This window comes from Lemur catta, chromosome 19 (genome assembly GCF_020740605.2).
Source record: "Lemur catta isolate mLemCat1 chromosome 19, mLemCat1.pri, whole genome shotgun sequence".
Taxonomy (NCBI): domain Eukaryota; kingdom Metazoa; phylum Chordata; class Mammalia; order Primates; family Lemuridae; genus Lemur; species Lemur catta.
Genome location: NC_059146.1, coordinates 32759635 through 32778617, shown reverse-complemented (window position 1 = coordinate 32778617; position 18983 = coordinate 32759635). Strand labels below are relative to the sequence as shown.

Genomic DNA, 18983 nt, shown 5'->3' with positions numbered 1-18983 from the left:
CCTTGCAGAACTCACAGTCTGTCTCGAGGTCATTGATACTTAAAATGAAATATTCTTGTCTTTTAGGGCTCTAGATTAAAATGTAAGATTAGAATACAAGTGTCATTCAGAATAAAGATGACCTTTTTCCTTGACTTTGTTTAGAAAATGTTTTATTAAACTTTGATCTCTTATATTAGTTCAGTAGATTTAAAAAATTATTTTTAGTTGTTCAAAGCGTTAATTTGAGATTGATTTTTCCATGTGTCCTTGTATGTCTAGATAAAGTTCTTGGCTATGAAGTGGTAGGAGGGAGTATGTCCCTTTTCCTTATCCTTGAGCTGAAATCTCCAGGCTTTTAAGTCAAATCTGATAATTGAGGTGGCTCAATGAGCTAACACTGCTTTGGGTTTAAAAAAAAAAAAAAAGAGCTAGACTATTAAGTAATATAACTGATTTTTATTGTGTTTAAAAGTGATTTTGAAGAGATTTGTAAGAGGAACTTAAAATTATTTTTTAAGAGATAGCATCATTGGTATAAATCAGGGATTATCAAACTTTTTTTTGTAAAGGGCAGATAGGAAATTTTAGGCTTCATGGGCCACATGTGGTCTCTGACACTTTTTTTTTTTAACAACGCTTTAAAATTATAAAAGTAAAGTTAGGCGTGGTGGTGTGCACCTGTAGTCCCAGCTACTGGAGAAGCCGCTGAGGTGGGAGGATCATTTGAGCCCAGGAGTTCAAGGCCAGCCTGGGCAATTTAAGGAGACCCTGTCTCTTTAAAAAAAAAAAAGCTGGGCCTGGTGGTTGATGCCTGTAATCCTAGCACTTTGAGAGGCCAAAAAAGCAGGAGAATTTATTGGGGCCAGGAGTTTGAGACCAGCCTCGGCAACATAGTAAGACCCTGCCTCAATTAAAAAAAAAAAAGGTAAAAATCGATTTTACCTTGTGGACTTGTCTATTCCATGAACTGGATTTGGCCCATGGACTGTAGTTTGCCGCACCTGTTGGTATAAACATGTAGTAACCTTCTTGGTTCATTTTATATCCAGAGAAATTATCATTTTGAAAGTGTTTATAGAGTGGCTTGTCATAGCTTAAAGTATTTTTAAAGTTATATAGGTAAAGCAGGCCCGTACTTCTCAAAAGAAATTCATGCAATGAAACATAAAACAACTTTCCTCTCCCATGCCATTCCTTTCCCTTGACATGACCCTTGTTAACTAGTTAGTGTATGCCCTTCCAGACTACTGTCTGCACATGCACAGATACATATTTGTGCACACACGAAAGTACAGCATTGGCTTCTGTTTGTTTTACATAAAGAACCACATTGTTCAGCCACCAGTGTGCCTGGTCAGTGCTTGACAGAGATGTGGCAAGAGACCAGTTAGGGACACTTTGCCCTCTTTTGGAAAGTGTTGAACAATGTTAGACACAGACTGTTAGAACTATGCCATGATGACATAAGCACTTTTAGCTTTATTTAGGATTTCAGGCAAGAGTGGTTTGAAAAATAAGGTCAAAGGCTTTTATTTCAACCTGAACATTATTGAGCTCTTCTTCAGGCCATGATTCCAGGTATTGGAGGAGACAGAGCTAGACCTGCTTGGCCCTTTCCTTTCCCACCCTGGTGGGCAAGTGCCCTTTCTTTGTGCCTCAGGTCAGGACAGTTAGAGAAGATAACAAACCATGAGAAGGAGTAAGGTCTTAGTAAGCTACTGGGGTATGGCAGTACTTTGTTTCTTCTGATTTCCTGGGACCAGCATGGACCGCTTAAGCTGAGAAGAGGAAATACTTACTGTTGTATTGGAATTTTGACTTGGTTGTTGCTATTGAAATGCTGATTAGGATAGTTGGAATACTACCATATTTTTTGTGCATAATCGCCTAAACAAATTTTCCAAGACTGGTCTGGAAAGTAAGTGCTCTTGGTGGGTTTTAGAATCTATCGTATGTATCCTAAGTTTCAAACAGCTCACTTACAAATGAATTTCAAAATGTGATTGCCAGTTGTCAGGCCACAGACTTAACATTTTACTTTTTCCCCAGATATGTGCTGCCAGAGGATTTAGCCATAGGCCAATAAGGGTTTCTCTTCTTAGAATGTTCACCAGCTCAGATGAAATGGCTAGGCATTTGGATTTTTTTCCTATTGGTATTTTTTAGGGTTTTATAAGTAAGGCCCTGAGAGGTTCTTTAACATTCATCGCTGGGGAATGGAATCTGTGGCCTTACATTGCTAAACTTGACTGGCTAGGCAAGGCCTCCACTCAGGAGCTCAGCCCAGGACTGTGGGTGAAGAAAGCCCTGAATTTGGGAGGATTCAAATGCTTGACCATTGTATACCTAGGACTAAATATGAGTCCCCCTCCCACTCCTGAAGGTGGCCAGTGCATGCCGCTGTTGATCCCCAGGTGATTCTGATTTATAGCCAGGTTTGGGATTTGCTTATTAATTGACAGATACTGATGCCCGGGAACTGTGGTTGCTAACTGTGTGCTCTGCCACTCTGCTCTGGGACAGGCGTGAGTCCTGTCCAGTCACTCATCAGTGACTTGGCCCCTTAGCCTGGGTGCATCACTCTCACAGTCTCACTGTTAGAGTAATGAGTTGTAACTGTGGTGTTTCACCGGTTGACTAGTGCCTGCCGTACTGTTTGTCTGGTATGTCAGCCCAGGAAGTAAATTATGGGGCACAGAGTCAGAAGATCTAGGTTTAGGAGGTGACTCTACTTACTGCTTGTGTGGCCTTGAGCAAATGTTTTAATATTACTGAGCCTCAATTTGCCCATCTATAAAATGGCCTTCCCACCCACCTTCCAGAGTTCTTACAAAGATGAGAAACGATTAGTGTGTGTGAAGCACTGTGCCTCAGGTAGTTGTCATTGTCATCACTATTATTGTTTCCATCATGGCTTGAAAGGTACTGTTAGCCCTTCTCTGAAATGCAAAGGACAATAACATATGAAGCTGACATCAGAGAGAAATATGCAGCAAGTTATTCCTCTGACTGGAACACTTTTAGGTGGAAACAGTTGCCGCCCCCAGAATATTTGTCGCTGCCCTTTCTTACCTGGTTCTTGAGGTAGGTACCTTCATTTCCCCTTTGAGTTATCTTTTCTCTTGGGTGTTCTAAGGCAGTGGCAATATTACCTGCCTGATGACGGAACTACCAAGACCTTTTCATCATAAAAGCCTAAGTGTGAACGTGCTTAGAGGTTCAGTATGATAAAACGAAAAAAAAAAAAGCCTAAGTCAACCTCTTCTGCCAATAATTAGTGTTTGCCTTGCACTGAGAATGGGACATGGGGAAGAAAGTGGACAGGTAGGATGTCCATTGAATACTTTTGCAGTAGTAGGAAGGAACCATGGGTAAGCCGACAGTTTAGGTAGGATTTTCCCCCTCTAGATTTATAGAAAATTTATAGTTTATATTGAATATGAACTAGAATTTTGTCTAAAATGAGAAATTTTCTCAGCAGGTGCTTCATGGAATTCCTTTGTACATGTCTCAAACTGTCAGTCCAGCCAAAATGTGAATTCAGGAAAGATATGGTTCCCCATATTGAAATTTTTCTTTGTACCAATCTTGTATCTTTTCTTTTTGAGTCTAGGAGTGTCTCTGCTGGTGTCTTTTTTGTTTGTTTTTTGTATTTTTAGAAACAGGATCCTGCTCTGTCACCCAGGCTAGAGTATAGTGACCCAGCCATATCTTGGTGCAACCTTGAACTCCTGGGCTCAAATGATCTTCTGGCCTCAGCCTCCTGAGTAGTCAGGACTACAGGCGTGTGCCACCACACCCAGCTAATTTTTAAAAAGTTTTTTGTAGAGATGGGGTCTCACAGTGTTTCCTGAGCTGGTCTCAACCTCCTGGCCTTAAGCAGTCCTCCTGCCTTGGCCTCCCAAAGTGCTGAGATTGTAGATGTGAGCCACTGTGCCCAGTCTTCACTGGGGGTTTTGTGATTGTGTTAATTCCAGTGTTTCTATAACATGCCAAGCTGACTGAATTGAGTTGGCTAATTTTTCTTTGATTTTTATCTACCTTAGTTTCATTTGTTCTGGAAATCTCTTCCCCTAACTAAGGATCATTTGCAGTTAAAACATGTAGTTCATATTGAGAAAGTACAGACAGCCAGGCATGGTGGCTCATGTCTGTGATTCTAGCACTTTGGGAGGCAGAGGCAGGAGGATTGCTTACAGTCAGGAGTTTGAGCCACTGTGCCCGGTTGAGGCTGGACCTTTTGATTTTGTCAAGACATGTGTGTGCAACCAAGCTGTTATTCTGAAAATTACTAACTAAAAGGAGAAAAGTAAAGAATTAAGCAAATTTCTTTCCTGCTTTTCCAATATAGACTGTTGTTCATAGTAACCAAATAGCCCTAACAGATGAGAGAAACTTCTATATAGAAAAATCTCAAAATTCTTCTGTGTAGAAGGTATGATATAATTAGGAAAATCACCATTTTGCAGACCATGATGAATCCAGTGACTCAGTGGTCAGCAGGGGAAGATAAAACCATGGGATGAAAGGTGCTGGGGAACTGCGTGCAAGAGGGATCAGGCCTGGCCGGGCGCGGTGGCGCACGCCTGTAATCCTAGCACTCTGGGAGGCCGAGGCGGGTGGATTGCTTGAGCTCAGGAGTTCGAGACTAGCCTGAGCAAGAGCGAGACCCCGTCTCTACTAAAAAAAGAGAAATTAGCTGGACAACTAAAAATATATAGAAAAAATCAGCTGGGCATAGTGGTGCATGCCTGTAGTCCCAGCTACTCGGGAGGCTGAGGCAGGAGGATCACTTGAGCCCAGGAGTCTGAGGTTGCTGTGAGCTAGGCTGACATCATGGCACTCTAGCCAGGGTGACAGAGCAGGACTCTGCGTCAAAAAAAAAAAAAAAAACATGAAGAGAATAAAAGTGAATCAAAGGAGAAAATGGGAAGAGAGAGAAGACACGTTCTGAAGGCAGGACCCCAACAGCAGGTAGGAGTCAAGGAAAAAAAGACATGTTCCAAATTTTGGTGACTAGTGATTGAATGGCAGTATTGGTTTCTTTTAGGAGAATATGACTTAAAATTTCAGACTAGCTAAAAAGGCTTGAGTGAATATAAGGGGAAAATTAGGTTTGGTGGGCAAATTAGAAGGAAGCAGAAATACAGCAGTTCGTGGAATATAATTTTAGGTAGAACTGCCTTTCCTGGATTAATTCTTGTGGTTTCTGGTTAGCGTGTGAGATTTCACAGGGTTGGAAAATAGCCTGTTCTGGCAGCCTCTGTCATCTTTACAAATCAGGAATCTAAGCATCTGTAAAGTGGCATTTTCCTAAAATCCTTCTGGGACCAGCACCCACAGGGGTTTGCGTCCTGTGTGTCTAGCACCTCTCTGCTGCCTCAGGCCAGTGCGGTCTGCAGAGGGGCTGGCTGGCAGAGTGCAGCCCTCCATGAGACCAGGCTTGCTGCCCCTTTCACTAATGGTGAGCTGTCCAAAGCCAGGAAAGCAGAAATATCCTGATGTGGAGGAACCCCTGTGAGCCCTTGCTTGCTCTAGGGCCGTTCCTGAGTAGGCCCCAGCTACCTGGCCTGCTTCCCTCTTCATGTGGCTGTGCCACCAACCTCCTTGATGACATATACATGAGCTGGCTGCAAGCGTGGCAAAGATGACGAGGACAACAAAAAGCGCTCCAGGTTTGGTAGGCCAGACAGATAAATAAATAGACGGTGGCACTAGGTGTGATGATGCTGCGAGGCAAATGGAAAACAGCCTCCAGCCTGACTGTGGATTCTGTGCAGCTTTCAGCTGCTCCTCCGCACCGCCCCCCCCTCCCCCCCCCGCACCGCCCCCCCCCCCCCCCCCCCCCCCCCCGCACCGCCCAGCTTGCCGTGACAGGGCCAGCCCACATACCAGAACCTCCTACTAACGTGGAAGATACTGGAGTGGGGCAGGGCACAAGGCCTTGTAGGTCCTGGGAAGAGGGGGGAGACACTGGCAGTTGCCTCCCAATGGCCAATCTCCCTTTCTTTCTTAGTAACAAACTCTGATTTTGTTTTTCAGGCATATTGTGCCTGGAATAAGGATTATACTTTCCATTCTCCCTTATAGCGAGCAGTAATCACTTGAATAAGATTTGGTCCATGGGCCAGGTGCCGTGGCTCACGCCTATAATCCTAGCACTCTGGGAGGCCGAGGCGGGAGGATCGCTCAAGGTCAGGAGTTCGAGACCAGCCTGAGCAAGAGCGAGACCCCCGTGTCTACTAAAAATAGAAAGAAATTATCTGGACAACTAAAAATATATAGAAAAAATTAGCTGGGCATGGTGGCGCATGCCTGTAGTCCCAGCTACTTGGGAGGCTGAGGCAGTAGGATTGCTTTAGCCCAGGAGTTTAAGGTTGCTGTGAGCTAGGCTGATGCCACGGCAGTCTAGCCAGGGTGACAGAGCAGGACTCTGCCTCAAAAAAAAAAAAAAAAAAGATCTGGTCCATGAAGATGTAACTAGAAGTACTGGATAAGACTACTGAGAAGTCTCCTTAAAGGGAAAGGGGTGCTCCCTTCTCCCCCAATTTTCTACTGTCTAGAATGCAGGCAGAATGGCTGCAGGTCATTTAGCCATTTAGAACTATGAAGTAACTTAAGAATGGAAGCCTTGCTTGAGAATGCAGAACAGAAAGATGGGCACTCGGTTCCTTGTCATGCCCTGGCATCTCCACTCCAGCTCTGCACTGCCTGTCCCTGGGTTTGTTTTATCTTAGAAAATAATAACTATCACTCTTATTTAAGCCACGGTATTTTTTAGTGTTTGGTTTTGTTCTGTTATGGATAGGTAAACCTGATCCTAATTAAAATAGAAGCAGGAAGACCAGTTACGAGGCTACTGTGGTAAACCAAGCAATAGATGATAGTAGTTTAGAATGGCATGGTAGCAGAAGAGGTGACTAGAAGCAGTTATATATTTTTTATTGTAAAATATGCATAACTTAAAATTCGCCATTTTAAACATTAAGTGCCCGGTTCAGTAGCATTAAGTACACTCATGTTGTCATGCATCCATCACAGTCATCCATCCCTAGAACTTTTTCATCTTCCCAAACTGAAACTCTGCACCTGTTAAACATTAACTCTCAGGTCCCTTTCTCCTGCTAGCCCCCGGCAACCACCATTCTACCTCTTGTCTCTCTCTGCATTTGATTACTCCAGGAACTTCATACAAATGGAATCACAGAATATTTGCCCTTTTGTGATGATCTTATTTCACTTAGCATATTGTCTTTAAGGCCCATCCATGTTGTACCATATATGAGAATTTCCTTCTTTTTTAAGGCTGATTAATATTTCAGCAGTTGTATTTTGAATGTAGGTGTATTTGTGCTGTGGCAAGTGTGTGTGTGTGTGTGTGTGTGTGTGTGAGAGAGAGAGAGAGAGAGAGAGAGAGACAGAGAGAGAGAGAGAGAGAGAGAGACAGGAGAGTTAAAGATGACTCCAGGGTTTATGACATGAGCACCTGGCTCACCCACTGGTAGTGCTATTTACTGCGATGCGGAGCAGTGGGGGGAAAGTAAGCTAGGATAACAGGTCTGTGACACCTGTTAGACATCCAAGGGGTGATTTTGAGTAGATAGTTGGATATACAAGTATGGAGTTCAGGGTTGAAGTCCAGAGCTTGGAGACCGTCAATCAATGGATGGTATTTAAAGCAAGCCCACTGACAGGGTCCTCAAGGAAGTAAGTGTGTTGGAGAACGAGTGAAACCCTGGGCACTCCAGCTTTTAGAGGTCAGAAGACAGATAGGAAGTGGTCAAGGAGTCTGAGATGGGAGCAGCTGGCGAGTAGGAAGAAAACGAAGCAAGTGCAAGTGTCCTGGACACCAAGGAAAGCAGGTGTTTCAAGGAGGAGGGATTCCAGAAGAGATTTTGGAAGAAAAAGAAAAAAAAAATGTTTAAAATAAAAATAAATTTAAAAAGGAGGATGGAGATGCTGCTGAAAGGAGGTGAGGCCTCACCACCTCCTTGCAAGACTTGCCACAGTTACCACTGGTTGGAACGCCATATGGATAAAACTGGCTGGGAGTGTCGCTATCGTGTGGGGATGGTGATCCCTGTCTTGAGGTAACGTGTGAGGCATCTGGTACAATGTGTCATAATGAGGATAATGTTTATGGGAACCAATTTCTACTTGTGAATTCCCTATTTATCTTTGTAATCAGTTTATGAGTTAAGGTATTTTAGTATTCTTGATAGAAGTGACAATTTTTAACAAAAAACACACTCACATCAACAGAATTTCCTGAATTCTAATGGGCTTCTAGACCATATGGAGTTTCTGCCTTACGTAAAGCTATAATATAAATCTGTTTGTTTATGGAGAAAACTTGTATTTTGAATGGAAAATTAATTCAGTAACAGAGATCTTTGTCTGCTATAATTTATAGTGGTCTGCTGGTTGGACTTAGTTACCTTGAGTGGCCTTTCATTTTTTCCCTGGATAATATTTTATAATTCTTGTTAGTTAAGATTTATAGCAATGTAATTGAAACATAAAACTTCTTGTGGTGTGTTGACATGGCAATAAATTTTTGATATATTTCATTTTGGAAAGCAAACTATAAAACAACATAGTATCTAGTTTTTTAAAAAAAGAAAACATGTATAGGTAGAATCTGGACTGTGTAGGAAATATAAAATCAATGGTTATATCTATTTAGGAATATTTAGTACTGTTTATTGTTTATTTAGCTGATCGCCTTCCCCAATTTCTTGCCTATGCACATGTATTACTGATATAAAAGTTTTGTGCGCCACAGTGCTTAGTCCATAAATTAGGAGCTGAGAATGTAATCTTACCTGAATTATTAGCATTTGGTGTTGGCTTTGCCCCCTTGAGCATGTGCTAGCCTTTCTTTCCCTTGTTTTTTCTCTTATACATAGCATGACAGCTTGCCTGTGTTCTAGGTTAATGCTGATTGCAAAAAGGTTTTGGTTATTATTTTCTAGTTTTTTACTTGTTCATTTCAGTGAGCCTGTTTTTTACATTTTTGTGCTATAGTATAATCTTCATAAGTACTTTCCATAGTCCAGGCAAGGTCTGTCTACTGCATTCTCTATTTCTCTGGAGACACATTTAGGTCTTTGTATGACATTCTGGTCTGTTGGTTAGGTCGTTATGTAATGACTCTGGAATTATCATAAGAACAAAAGATGCCTCATTAAGAATAAGGTTGAGGACACTTGGAACCACATGTAATGTTTAAGGTATAAGTAATTATTCGAGTGACAGATATACTAAGTAAAGAAAAAAAAAGGTATAAGTAAGTGTTGAAGAAAAAACTGATTGAATGGCTTTGGAATTTCTAATACAAGCAGGCAATCTGTATCGACATCGTTTTACTCTAGACTTATTTATTTGTTTATTTATTTCTCATATAACAGGGGTACAAATGTTTAGGTTACATATATTGCCTTTGCCCCACCCAGTCAGAGCTTCAGGTGTGTCACTCACTCTAGACTTTTTTTTTTTTTTTTGAGACAGAATCTCCCTTTGTTGCCCGGGCTAGAGTGAGTGCCATGGCGTCAGCCTAGCTCACAGCAACCTCAAACTCCTGGGCTTAAGGGATCCTCCTACCTCAGCCTCCCGGGTAGCTGGGACTACAGGCATGCACCACCATGTCCGTCTAATTTTTTCTATATACATATTTTAGTTGGCCGGATCATTTCTTTCTATTTTTAGTAGAGACGGGGGTCTCACTCTTGCTCAGGCTGGTCTCGAACTCCTGACCTTGAGCAATCCACCTGCCTCGGCCTCCCAGAGTGCTAGGATTACAGGCGTGAGCCACCGCGCCCAGCCTAGACTTTTAAACTCAGAAATAAATATATGTATGACCGTTTTACTTGTTCTTCATTCTGCAGGGATATGAAAAAGATGAACTGTTGAGTGTAGTTGAGCAGAACAGTGAACTTAGTGAGAAATTATTTGCATTGATATGAAAATCACAAGGTAAAAAAAATTTAAAAAAATAAAAGAAACCTAGGCACAGTGGTCTACACCTGTAATCCCAGCTACTCAGCAGGCTGAGACAGGAGGATCACTTGAACCGAGGAGTTTGAGACCATCCTGGGCAACATGAGAGACCTCATCTCAAAAAGAAAAAAGAAAAAAATTAAAAATTGTTTTAAAAAGGAAAATCACAAGGTGTTTCAGGAAATGGGGTGTGGACTTGGGCACGCCATCATTCCAACCACACGCAGGTATTCAGGGCTGAATCAGAAGAGGAATAACTAAAACTAAATTTTGCAATATTCTAGGAAGGTACAGTTTGCATGTAGGTTAATCTGCAGCAACTATGCTAGTGTAGAAAGGGTAGTCTTTTTACCTTTTTTCTTTAAGAGATGGGATCTCACTCTGTCACCCAGGCTGGAGTGCCGTGGCATGATCATAGCTCACAGCAACCTCAAACTCCTGGGCTCAAGTGATCCTCCTGTCTCAGCCTTCCAAAATGCTAGCATTGCAGACATGAGCTACTGCACCTGGCATGGTGGTCTTTTGATGCTCAAAATAGGATGACCTTAAATTAAAATCTGTTTTATAATCAATAAAATATAAAAAGCATCAAAAAGAAAAGATATTCCAGTTATATCCATGAACACAACATCTTAGCAGCAGATGTGGTACATACAGAAGGGAATGTGAAGGTGAAGATGTACCCTTCTCCCGTACCATCAGGGATTCTCAGAACACAGGCTTCTATTTCAGCAGATCCCTGGTGGTGGTTTGTAACCCACAATTCCTTCTGTTCTTCTTAGTAGCCATCCACTACTATGGCTGCATCCTGGATCTTGTCACAGGCAGACACAGTAGCCTGGTATTAATAGCTGGGAACACAGCTCTTATAGTCCAACACACCTGGTATCAGATCTCCACTTACTACCTGCTGGACATTGAGCAAGTTTCTTTACTTCTCTAAGCCTCAGTGTTGTCATCTGTAAAGTTGGGTGAATTGCTCACACTCCAGAGGGTCTCATTCACTGCACATGAAGTACTTGGTATGGGTTAAACACTCAATAGATGGTAGCTATTGATAGAGCCTCACTGGCATTTTAAATTTAAATGTCTATCTTCGACCACTCATCAGTCCTCCAGCCTATCACATCTGTTCTGCAACCTTAGTGAATCCCATAGTCCAGGAAACTTTCTCCATGGAAATGAGAAAATTAGATCAAATACATGCTTGATTAAAGCTGGCTGTTATTTTATACAGTACTAAATAAATGCTGTCTATTCATGTCACATATCTCTTACTGGGTTCGTAGTCCTGCTACCTCTTTGTCCCTTCCCCTGCCCAGTCTAGCACAGATCATTGACACAGAGGACCTCTGAGGGAGGTGTGAGTGGAAACCCAAGAGGTTTGGGTTGGGGCTTCAGCCTGTAATTTTGATTGTTCACTACAGAGGGAGGATGCTTTGATGTGAGGTTTTTCTTGTTTGTTGGTTTACTTGTTTGCTTTAGTTTGGTCCTGGTGATTTCCACTGGAGAAAAATATTCAGAGGGAATTAGTGTCATGCTGGGATCTGGCCTGTCCCTGTTTCTCTAGGAAACAGCTCTGACCAGTGGGGATTTAGAAGGGTGTGTGGTAAAGGGCAAATTCTGACATGTGTGCTGGGAAGAGAGGGGTCCAAGGTTGAGTCTTATTTTGTGCTGCTCCAAGGGACAGGACTGGGCTGGAACATGGGCGCTGTGTTGGATTTTGATTTCTTAGAACAGGCAATAGAAACAGTTCCTCAGCCTTCACCACTTCCCAAAGACAGGTCACTGAGGGCTGGCAACAAGTGGGCCCTCTCAGGTCTGCTCCTACTCAGTTGGATAAATTGCAAACTCAGAATAATTCTTTTGTAAGTAATCTACTGTGCAAGCCAATGAAATCTAAAATACCTTCCCTCCAAAGATTTGAACATTATGGAACTTAATAAAAGAATTGTAAAAGTTTTTTGTTGGTATTGTTGCCAAATATAAAGTGGGTAAAACAACTCTAAGAGATTTGGAAAAAATGTCAATAGTCTGGAAGGTTTGTGATCAAGTTACTTTGTAAGTGACAAGTTCTTTACAAGAAATAGGAAATCATAGAGAACACATTGTAGCTGTGGTTTATGCAAGAAATGAAAGAGGGAGCAGCAAACAAGCTGTCAGAACAGCTTTAGCTGGTGGCAGAAGGTTGCCAGATAAATGCACCATTTGTATCTTAAAAGGTTTGTGGTACATAGTATTTTTAGTATACATATTATTATAATTACACGTCAATACTACATGATAATATAGTATTATGTATATAATATTTTTAAGATGAATTTCCAACTTGAACTATTAACCAACCAACTATTAATATGTATCATGTTAGTGGGTTTATACTGTACCAGTGAATGAAGTTGTTCATTATGTTTTGTTGACTCCTAGAAAACTGGTCTGTCAACTTTGTTTTGTAAGATTGGAAATATAAACATACAACTATGTTAATAACTACGTTAACACTATTACTGAAATAACCAGTATCTTCAGATTCTATTTTCAGTGGAATGTCTTCTTATAGTAAAACTGACCTTTCAGATTTTTAATCACATGATTTTACTTTGCCTTCTGAGTACTCTGTGGACATAATTGGACTTGTGGATTGCTCTGGTTCAGTGGGAGCTCAAAAGACAACAAGACTTGGTATGACCTAGAGTCCAGATGAGGAAGTTGGAGAACAGGATTGGGGGAGAGTTGATGGGAAGTTGAAAGACCTTGGGTCTCGCTATTTGATGAGGTCCAAACATGAAAACAAAGGTAGATCCTTCTAAAGCATGGTGACCTTTTAACTTGGTATGATTTCAGATTTCTAGTGAATCGTTGCCTTTTTTTTTTTTTTTTGACAGAGTCTCATTCTGTCACCTGGACTAGAATGCCATGTCATCAGCCTAGATCACAGCAACCTCAAACTCCTGGGTTCTAGTGGGCCTCCTGCCTAAGCCTCCTGAGTAGCTGGGATTACATGCATGCGCCACCATGCCTGGCTAATTTTTTCTATTTTTTAGTTGCCCAGCTAATTTTTTTTATTTTTAGTAGAGATGGGGTCTTGCTCTTGCTGAGGCTGGTCTCGAACTCCTGACCACAAGTGATCCTCCCGCCTTGGCCTCCCAGGTGTTATGATTACAGGTGTGAGCCACTACACCTGGCCAATTGTTGCCTTCTATTCATGTTGATAGGTGAAAATTTATTGTGCTAATCCAGCAGCAACATACAACCTAAAAATCCCTGGCTCTCTTATTTTCACAGGTATTGGGGCGATGTTTCTTGACGGTGGTGCAAGTCCATTTCCAGTTCTTGACTCATGCATCACAGAAGGTCCAGCCGGTGGCTCACTCTTGCTTTGCCGAAGTGCTTGTGCCAGAAAAAAAGAATAGTAGCAGTGGTGGTGGCTTACCTGGCACGGGACACACACCTGAGCTGGAGGAAGCTGTGCGATCCTGGCGGGGGGCTGCTGAGGTAACCCTGGCTTTGGGGAAATCAGTGCCTTGTGTTCAAATAGAAGAGGCTCCTGAGAGCCTTTGCCTATTGGTTCTCAAAAGAGCCATTTCATTTAGGAATTTGAGTTTTAAACTGTTATCATTACTTTGTTCATTCAACAGTGAGTATCTCTGTTAATGTCCACTTTGTTCCAGGCATGTGCCAGGCATTAGGATGACAGCCTCTACTCAGAGCCTACTGGATGAGTGGGCTTACAAAAACAGGGGTGCAGGGGCTGTGATGGAGAAATGCAGGAGCCAGAGGAAGGGCCTGTCTCTGAATGCAGGAAAGCTGGGAAGAAGGACCAGGGAGAAAAGGCTGGCGCCCAAGTCAGGAAGGAAAGGGTGGAGCTATTTGGGGAGGGTAGGTGGTCAGCCAGGCAGCTAGTAGGCAAGCAGCAGTGCTTGGCAGACAGAAGAAACGGCCAGTTTCAAAGCCACAACCACACCAGAGTGAAAGCTCAGTGAACACAGGGAATTTTGTCGGTTTTTTGATAGCCAAATCATTCTCTTTAGAAGTGTTTGCCGTCTTTGTAGCTTTTTAAATTCTTTAAGATTCTTAACTGGTCAGACTCTGCCTAGATCCTCATTTTTCAGTTGCTCTGCATGTGATTTGAGCAGTTCTCCAGTATTACTTTATTTGACTTCACGAAGTCTTTCATATTTAAGTCTTTCATATTTTGGAAGATTGGCTATTTCCCAGCATAGCAGATACGTTTATAAAATCCAGCCATCATCAGCAAGAGGCAGACCAAGAGGTTGGTTCCTGGTGGGTAAAGATGGCACTGATGTGGCCGGTGTGGCATGATGATCAGGAATGAGGGAGCACCCATGGGGGAGAATCACATGAAGATTCTCCTCTTCTGGTGACCACCCTGTGACTGAGGGGACCTGCCACAGTGGTGAGCCGAAGGCACTGCCTGAGCCTCTGCATTGGGAGATTCCAGCTGAGCATGGGACTCCTTTTCCAGTCGCTGGTATGGCACTCGCTATTCCTTTGCCACAACTGGAAGAATTTAAACTTAAATATAAGCCAGTCAAGAACAGCTCTAAAAAAAAGCCTCTCTTAAGGAGACTTCGCCTATAATCAATGACAACACATTTGTCGTAGGCATTTTAATACTCCTTTGTTTCCAGTAAGAAGAAGAAAAAAATAAACCTTCAAAGTTGAGACTTCAACTAGGACTTACTGCTCCATTTTACAGAATAAAAGATTGTTTATAGTTTATGAATAGTATATTGATTCATTATATAATGTCTAGTTTGAATCATTCCATAATTAATTTGGCAAAGTATTTCATTTTGTGTTTTAGTAATCTCCTTTAATCGCGTTTTAATATTGTGTCTCTAATTTTCTTGTTATTTCAATTTTATGCTGTTTTGCTGCATTGTTGTCATTTCTTTTGAATTTCTGTTCAGTTTCTTTTTCCTGATTGCTTATTTGTTTTGGTTTCTCTTTCATGTTAAAGCCCCTGAAATGGTAATTGGAAGTTACATATCAGGATTGGACCTGTTTGCTTCATTGTAGATGGCTGGGCCGTGGGCCCCAGACCCATGTCTGGTCATCTGACTTTACAGCCCTCTGGCTGCTGGGCTGCAGCCTCCCCGATGGTTCAGCTCACGCTCACAAACTCTAACGCCTGGCTCAGTCTTCTCCACTTGGCCTGCTGGCGTCACTCATGCTGAGAACCCACCAGCAACAGGCCTCCTCACCTTGACCTCCTCACCTTCACCTTTTCCTCTGCTCACTTCAGTCTGTCCAGGCCTTTCTGCCCTGCTTACACTCCCTTCGCTTCCGGCCAGTGACCCCACCCCACACTGCACTGAGAAAATAGCACCCCCCTGACATCAGCCTTTCTTCCTCGCATCACCAAAACACCACCGCCCGCCCCGTGCCCTGCTTCACACCCATCTTTTCTTCTTTCTGCTCATGACAGCAGAGGAGGTGCCCTTTCCTCCTGTCCAATATTGCTCTGTCCCCACCTCGCCCCCATCCTCAAGGGCCCAGCTTCTGCGATGGCACTCTCCCTGTGTTTTCTTTCCCTCATCCTCAGCCTGTTCCCACCAGTACACAGAGATGCTGCCAACAGAAAAACCCACTCTGCCCTACCCTGTTTCTCTGCTCTTCAGAGCCAGCTTCTTGGAGTAGTGTCTACCTTTTTCTCAACTTTCATTCATTCTAGACAATAATTATTATGAAGCATTTCAAGCATATAGAAAATATCACACATCTGTGTATGTTCCTTTTAGCTTTGTCAAATCTTAACTTTTTGCCACATTTGCTTCATGCTTTTTATATATTTTTAACATGAAAATATTACAAATGCAGTTGAATCCCCTTTATATCTCTCTACTGTCTTAGTCACATCCCTTCCTCTCTAGAGATAACCTCTTTCAAATTTGGAGTCTGTGACTCCTGTGCATATTTTAATATTTTTACTGTATATGCATGTATCCATATGTAATATAAGGTATTATTTTGCACAGTTTGAAACTTTTTTAGAAATAGCATCATTCACTCACTGAAATCCGGCTTCCACTATTACACAAGAACATGCCTTCTCTTGTCAAGGTCATTGACGCCTTCCTTCTGTGTCTTCAAATCCAGGGAACCCTTTCGACTCCATTCATCAGCTCAGAGCAACAGGGAGGGTATTTTCTCCCTTGGAAATACTCTCTTCTTGTGGCATCCAAGAACCAGGCTTGCTTTCCTCTTGGGCCATGCTTTCTTCCTCTACTAGCTTCTCTTCCTCAACACAACTTCTGCATGTGAGTTTCTCCAGGCTCAGTTGTAAGTGCCCTTCTCCCTAGGGAGTCTCCATCCAGTCTTGGGACTTAAAAAAACACCTGTGTCCTGGGGGTGGGGTCCTCAGATATGGGTGCCAGCCCACTTCCTGTGAGTTCCAGGCCCCTGAATTCTGCTGCTGCCTACCTTAGGCCTCCCAGGTAGCTCAGGCTTAGCTTCTCCCCACTCACCTGTTCTTCTCCAGATCTTCCCCTTGCTAGTAAGTAGTGCCATCTTACACCACTGGGTTGTTCATTTGAGAAAGCTGAGATTTATCCTTCAGTATTTCTGTCATGTCTACATCTGTTCCAATCCTTCAGAAAACCCTGCAGGTCCCACCTCCAAGATACTATCTCAGATGTGTCCACGTCTTTCCATGTCCTTTGTCACTACCCTAGTTCAGAGGATCCTTGCTTCTCGCCTAGACTCTGTTCTCCCCTCCCTGTCCTGCTGTCCTTCATTTTAAGATTGGATGATATTGCTTCTCATTTCTTTAGGGTGACGTGTGGACCCTTCACATGACCTGCCTAGTCTGACTTCTGCCTTGCTCACTAGCCTTGTCTGTGGCTACTTGCTCCTCACTCCCTGGGACATGTCTCATTCTTCGCTGCCTTGGATCCTCAGCCTGTATCTAGGACCCATCTGCCCGTCCAGACACTTCCCACCCCCACTCACCCCGACACATGCATGCAGTTCCCTCCCCTATCTTCTCCTCCTTTAACTCTCAGCCTAAACACGGCTTTCTCAGCGTCTAGGGTACTCCCTGCTAGAGTACTCACCTCAGTGTGTTTTTCTCTGTTTTTAATTCAGCTTATTTGTCTACCTTTTCTTCCATGAAGCTGTCAGATCCAGGAGGGCAAGGACCAGGTTTTGTGCTCCAGTAGGTGTCTAGCAATACCTAACAGCACCTTGTGGACTAAATATTTGACTGAAAAATTCTTAGAAAGAATGGAACTGTTGTAAATTGTGAGACTGTTAGGGTTCAGGGAATGGTTGGAATGGTATTTATATATAATCTGTGAAATCAAAGCTTTGGAAATTTACAGTATTATAGCTGCTAGTTATTTTCTGGTAGTCTTGTAAATGTTATAAGTATTACAGCTCTTATACTGACCTAAAAGGAAACAATTGTTAAAAAAATATTAGTTTCATGAGTATTATTGCAACAAAAATAGAAATTGAAAGACAGTTCATCCTGAATTCCTCCACCCATCTAATAAATGAAATATATATTTTTCTGTATTCTTTTCTAGTCCTGACCCATTCATTTTGTTATAACACGATCCCGATTAGTTTGGCCTTGTTTTTGCATCATGCTCATATGCTCTTCATAAACATTATTTAATGACTGAACAATAAAGATTTAATTTTTCTGTGCAGATTTCAAAAACTCTGTTTTTTCTTAGTGTTCCCATGTGTGTTTTTCCTGTTCTATGTTAGTGTGGCTCTTTACTTCGGTGTAGAGGAACACTCAGCCATGTATGATTCTTCCTTTTTATTCTGGAAACTCTAAGTGCCAATATGCTAGGTTATCTGTCTTTGTAAAGCAGAGAAATTAAAAATGTGTAAATGTTTTATATATATAAAAAACAAGTAACAAGCAGATAAGTCTTTTTTCCAGGGTTCCTAAAATAAGGTAGTTCTATATCAGATTGTACATTCTCTTCAAGACAGTTAATTTAGGCTTTCAAAATTTCGGGCTGCTCACTTTGTAATATGAACAATCTAGAACCTGTGGTTTATATCTAATGCTTAAATGGTTTCTTGCTATATTTTAGGTGTGGGTTTTTTTTTCCCCAGACAGGGCTCCTCTAGGTGTGGGGTTTTTTGTTGTTGTTGTTTAAATTTTGCTAGTAACTCTAGCATCCTCTTTTACCTACCAGTCACTATTTTTGTTGTAGGCAACATCTAGACTAAGAGAAAGAGGCTGCGATGGTCGCCTGGCAGGAATTGAAGTTCAACAGCTCTTTTGTTCTCAAAGTGCAGCAATTCCTGAGCACCAGCTAAAAGAACTGAACATAAAAATTGATAGTGCTTTGCAGGTAAGTTTTTCAGAACTGACATACTGATATCCAAGGGATAGAAATGAGAGGAGTTAAAATTGTGATGTTGAACCAATTAGAAAAGATAATAATAATTGGTCTCAAATCTTTTAATAACTATAGAAATTTTAAATTTCTGTTTCCATTGGACTTTGTCATGTTATAATCTGCTACATAGTCTTGATTCTTGGAAATAATTTATTTGCAGGCATATAAAATAGCTCTAGAAAGCTTGGGCCACTGTGAATATGCAATGAAAGCTGGCTTCCACCTGAATCCAAAGGCAATTGAAGCAAGTTTGCAGGTACACTTTTCTTTCTGGTAGCTCTTGGGACCTGTGGGAGCCCTTCACACAGTCAGCATTAATGAAGTATTTTGACAGATGAGCCATGGGTCACCTCTCCTCTCCCATCTGAACCTTTTCCAGGGCTGCTGCAGCGAGGCGGAAGCCCAGCAGACGGGGCGAAGGCAGACACCCCCACAGCCCATGCAGTGTGAGCTTCCCACCGTCCCCGTGCAGATAGGATCGCACTTCCTGAAGGGTGTCTCCTTTAATGAGTCCGCCGCCGACAATCTGAAACTAAAGACGGTAGCTTTCCCTGGGGTTCCAGCAACCAAGCACGAACTTGAAAATAAAGTTGTCAAGGGAAACTTAAGGGC

At 42.2% G+C, this 18983-nt stretch overlaps 1 protein-coding gene across 7 annotated transcripts in view; it reads left to right on the top strand.

Annotated features, from left to right (window-relative positions):
- Positions 1-18983, top strand: part of GARRE1 (granule associated Rac and RHOG effector 1) — a 66340-nt gene that overhangs the window by 25866 nt on the left and 21491 nt on the right. For all 7 annotated transcript variants that reach the window (XM_045532412.1, XM_045532411.1, XM_045532413.1 and 4 more), the window contains 4 exons: positions 13267-13476; positions 18183-18323; positions 18532-18627; positions 18751-18912. In XM_045532412.1, the coding sequence (XP_045388368.1) occupies positions 13267-13476; positions 18183-18323; positions 18532-18627; positions 18751-18912 (609 nt within the window). The remainder of the gene's footprint in view (positions 1-13266; positions 13477-18182; positions 18324-18531; positions 18628-18750; positions 18913-18983) is intronic.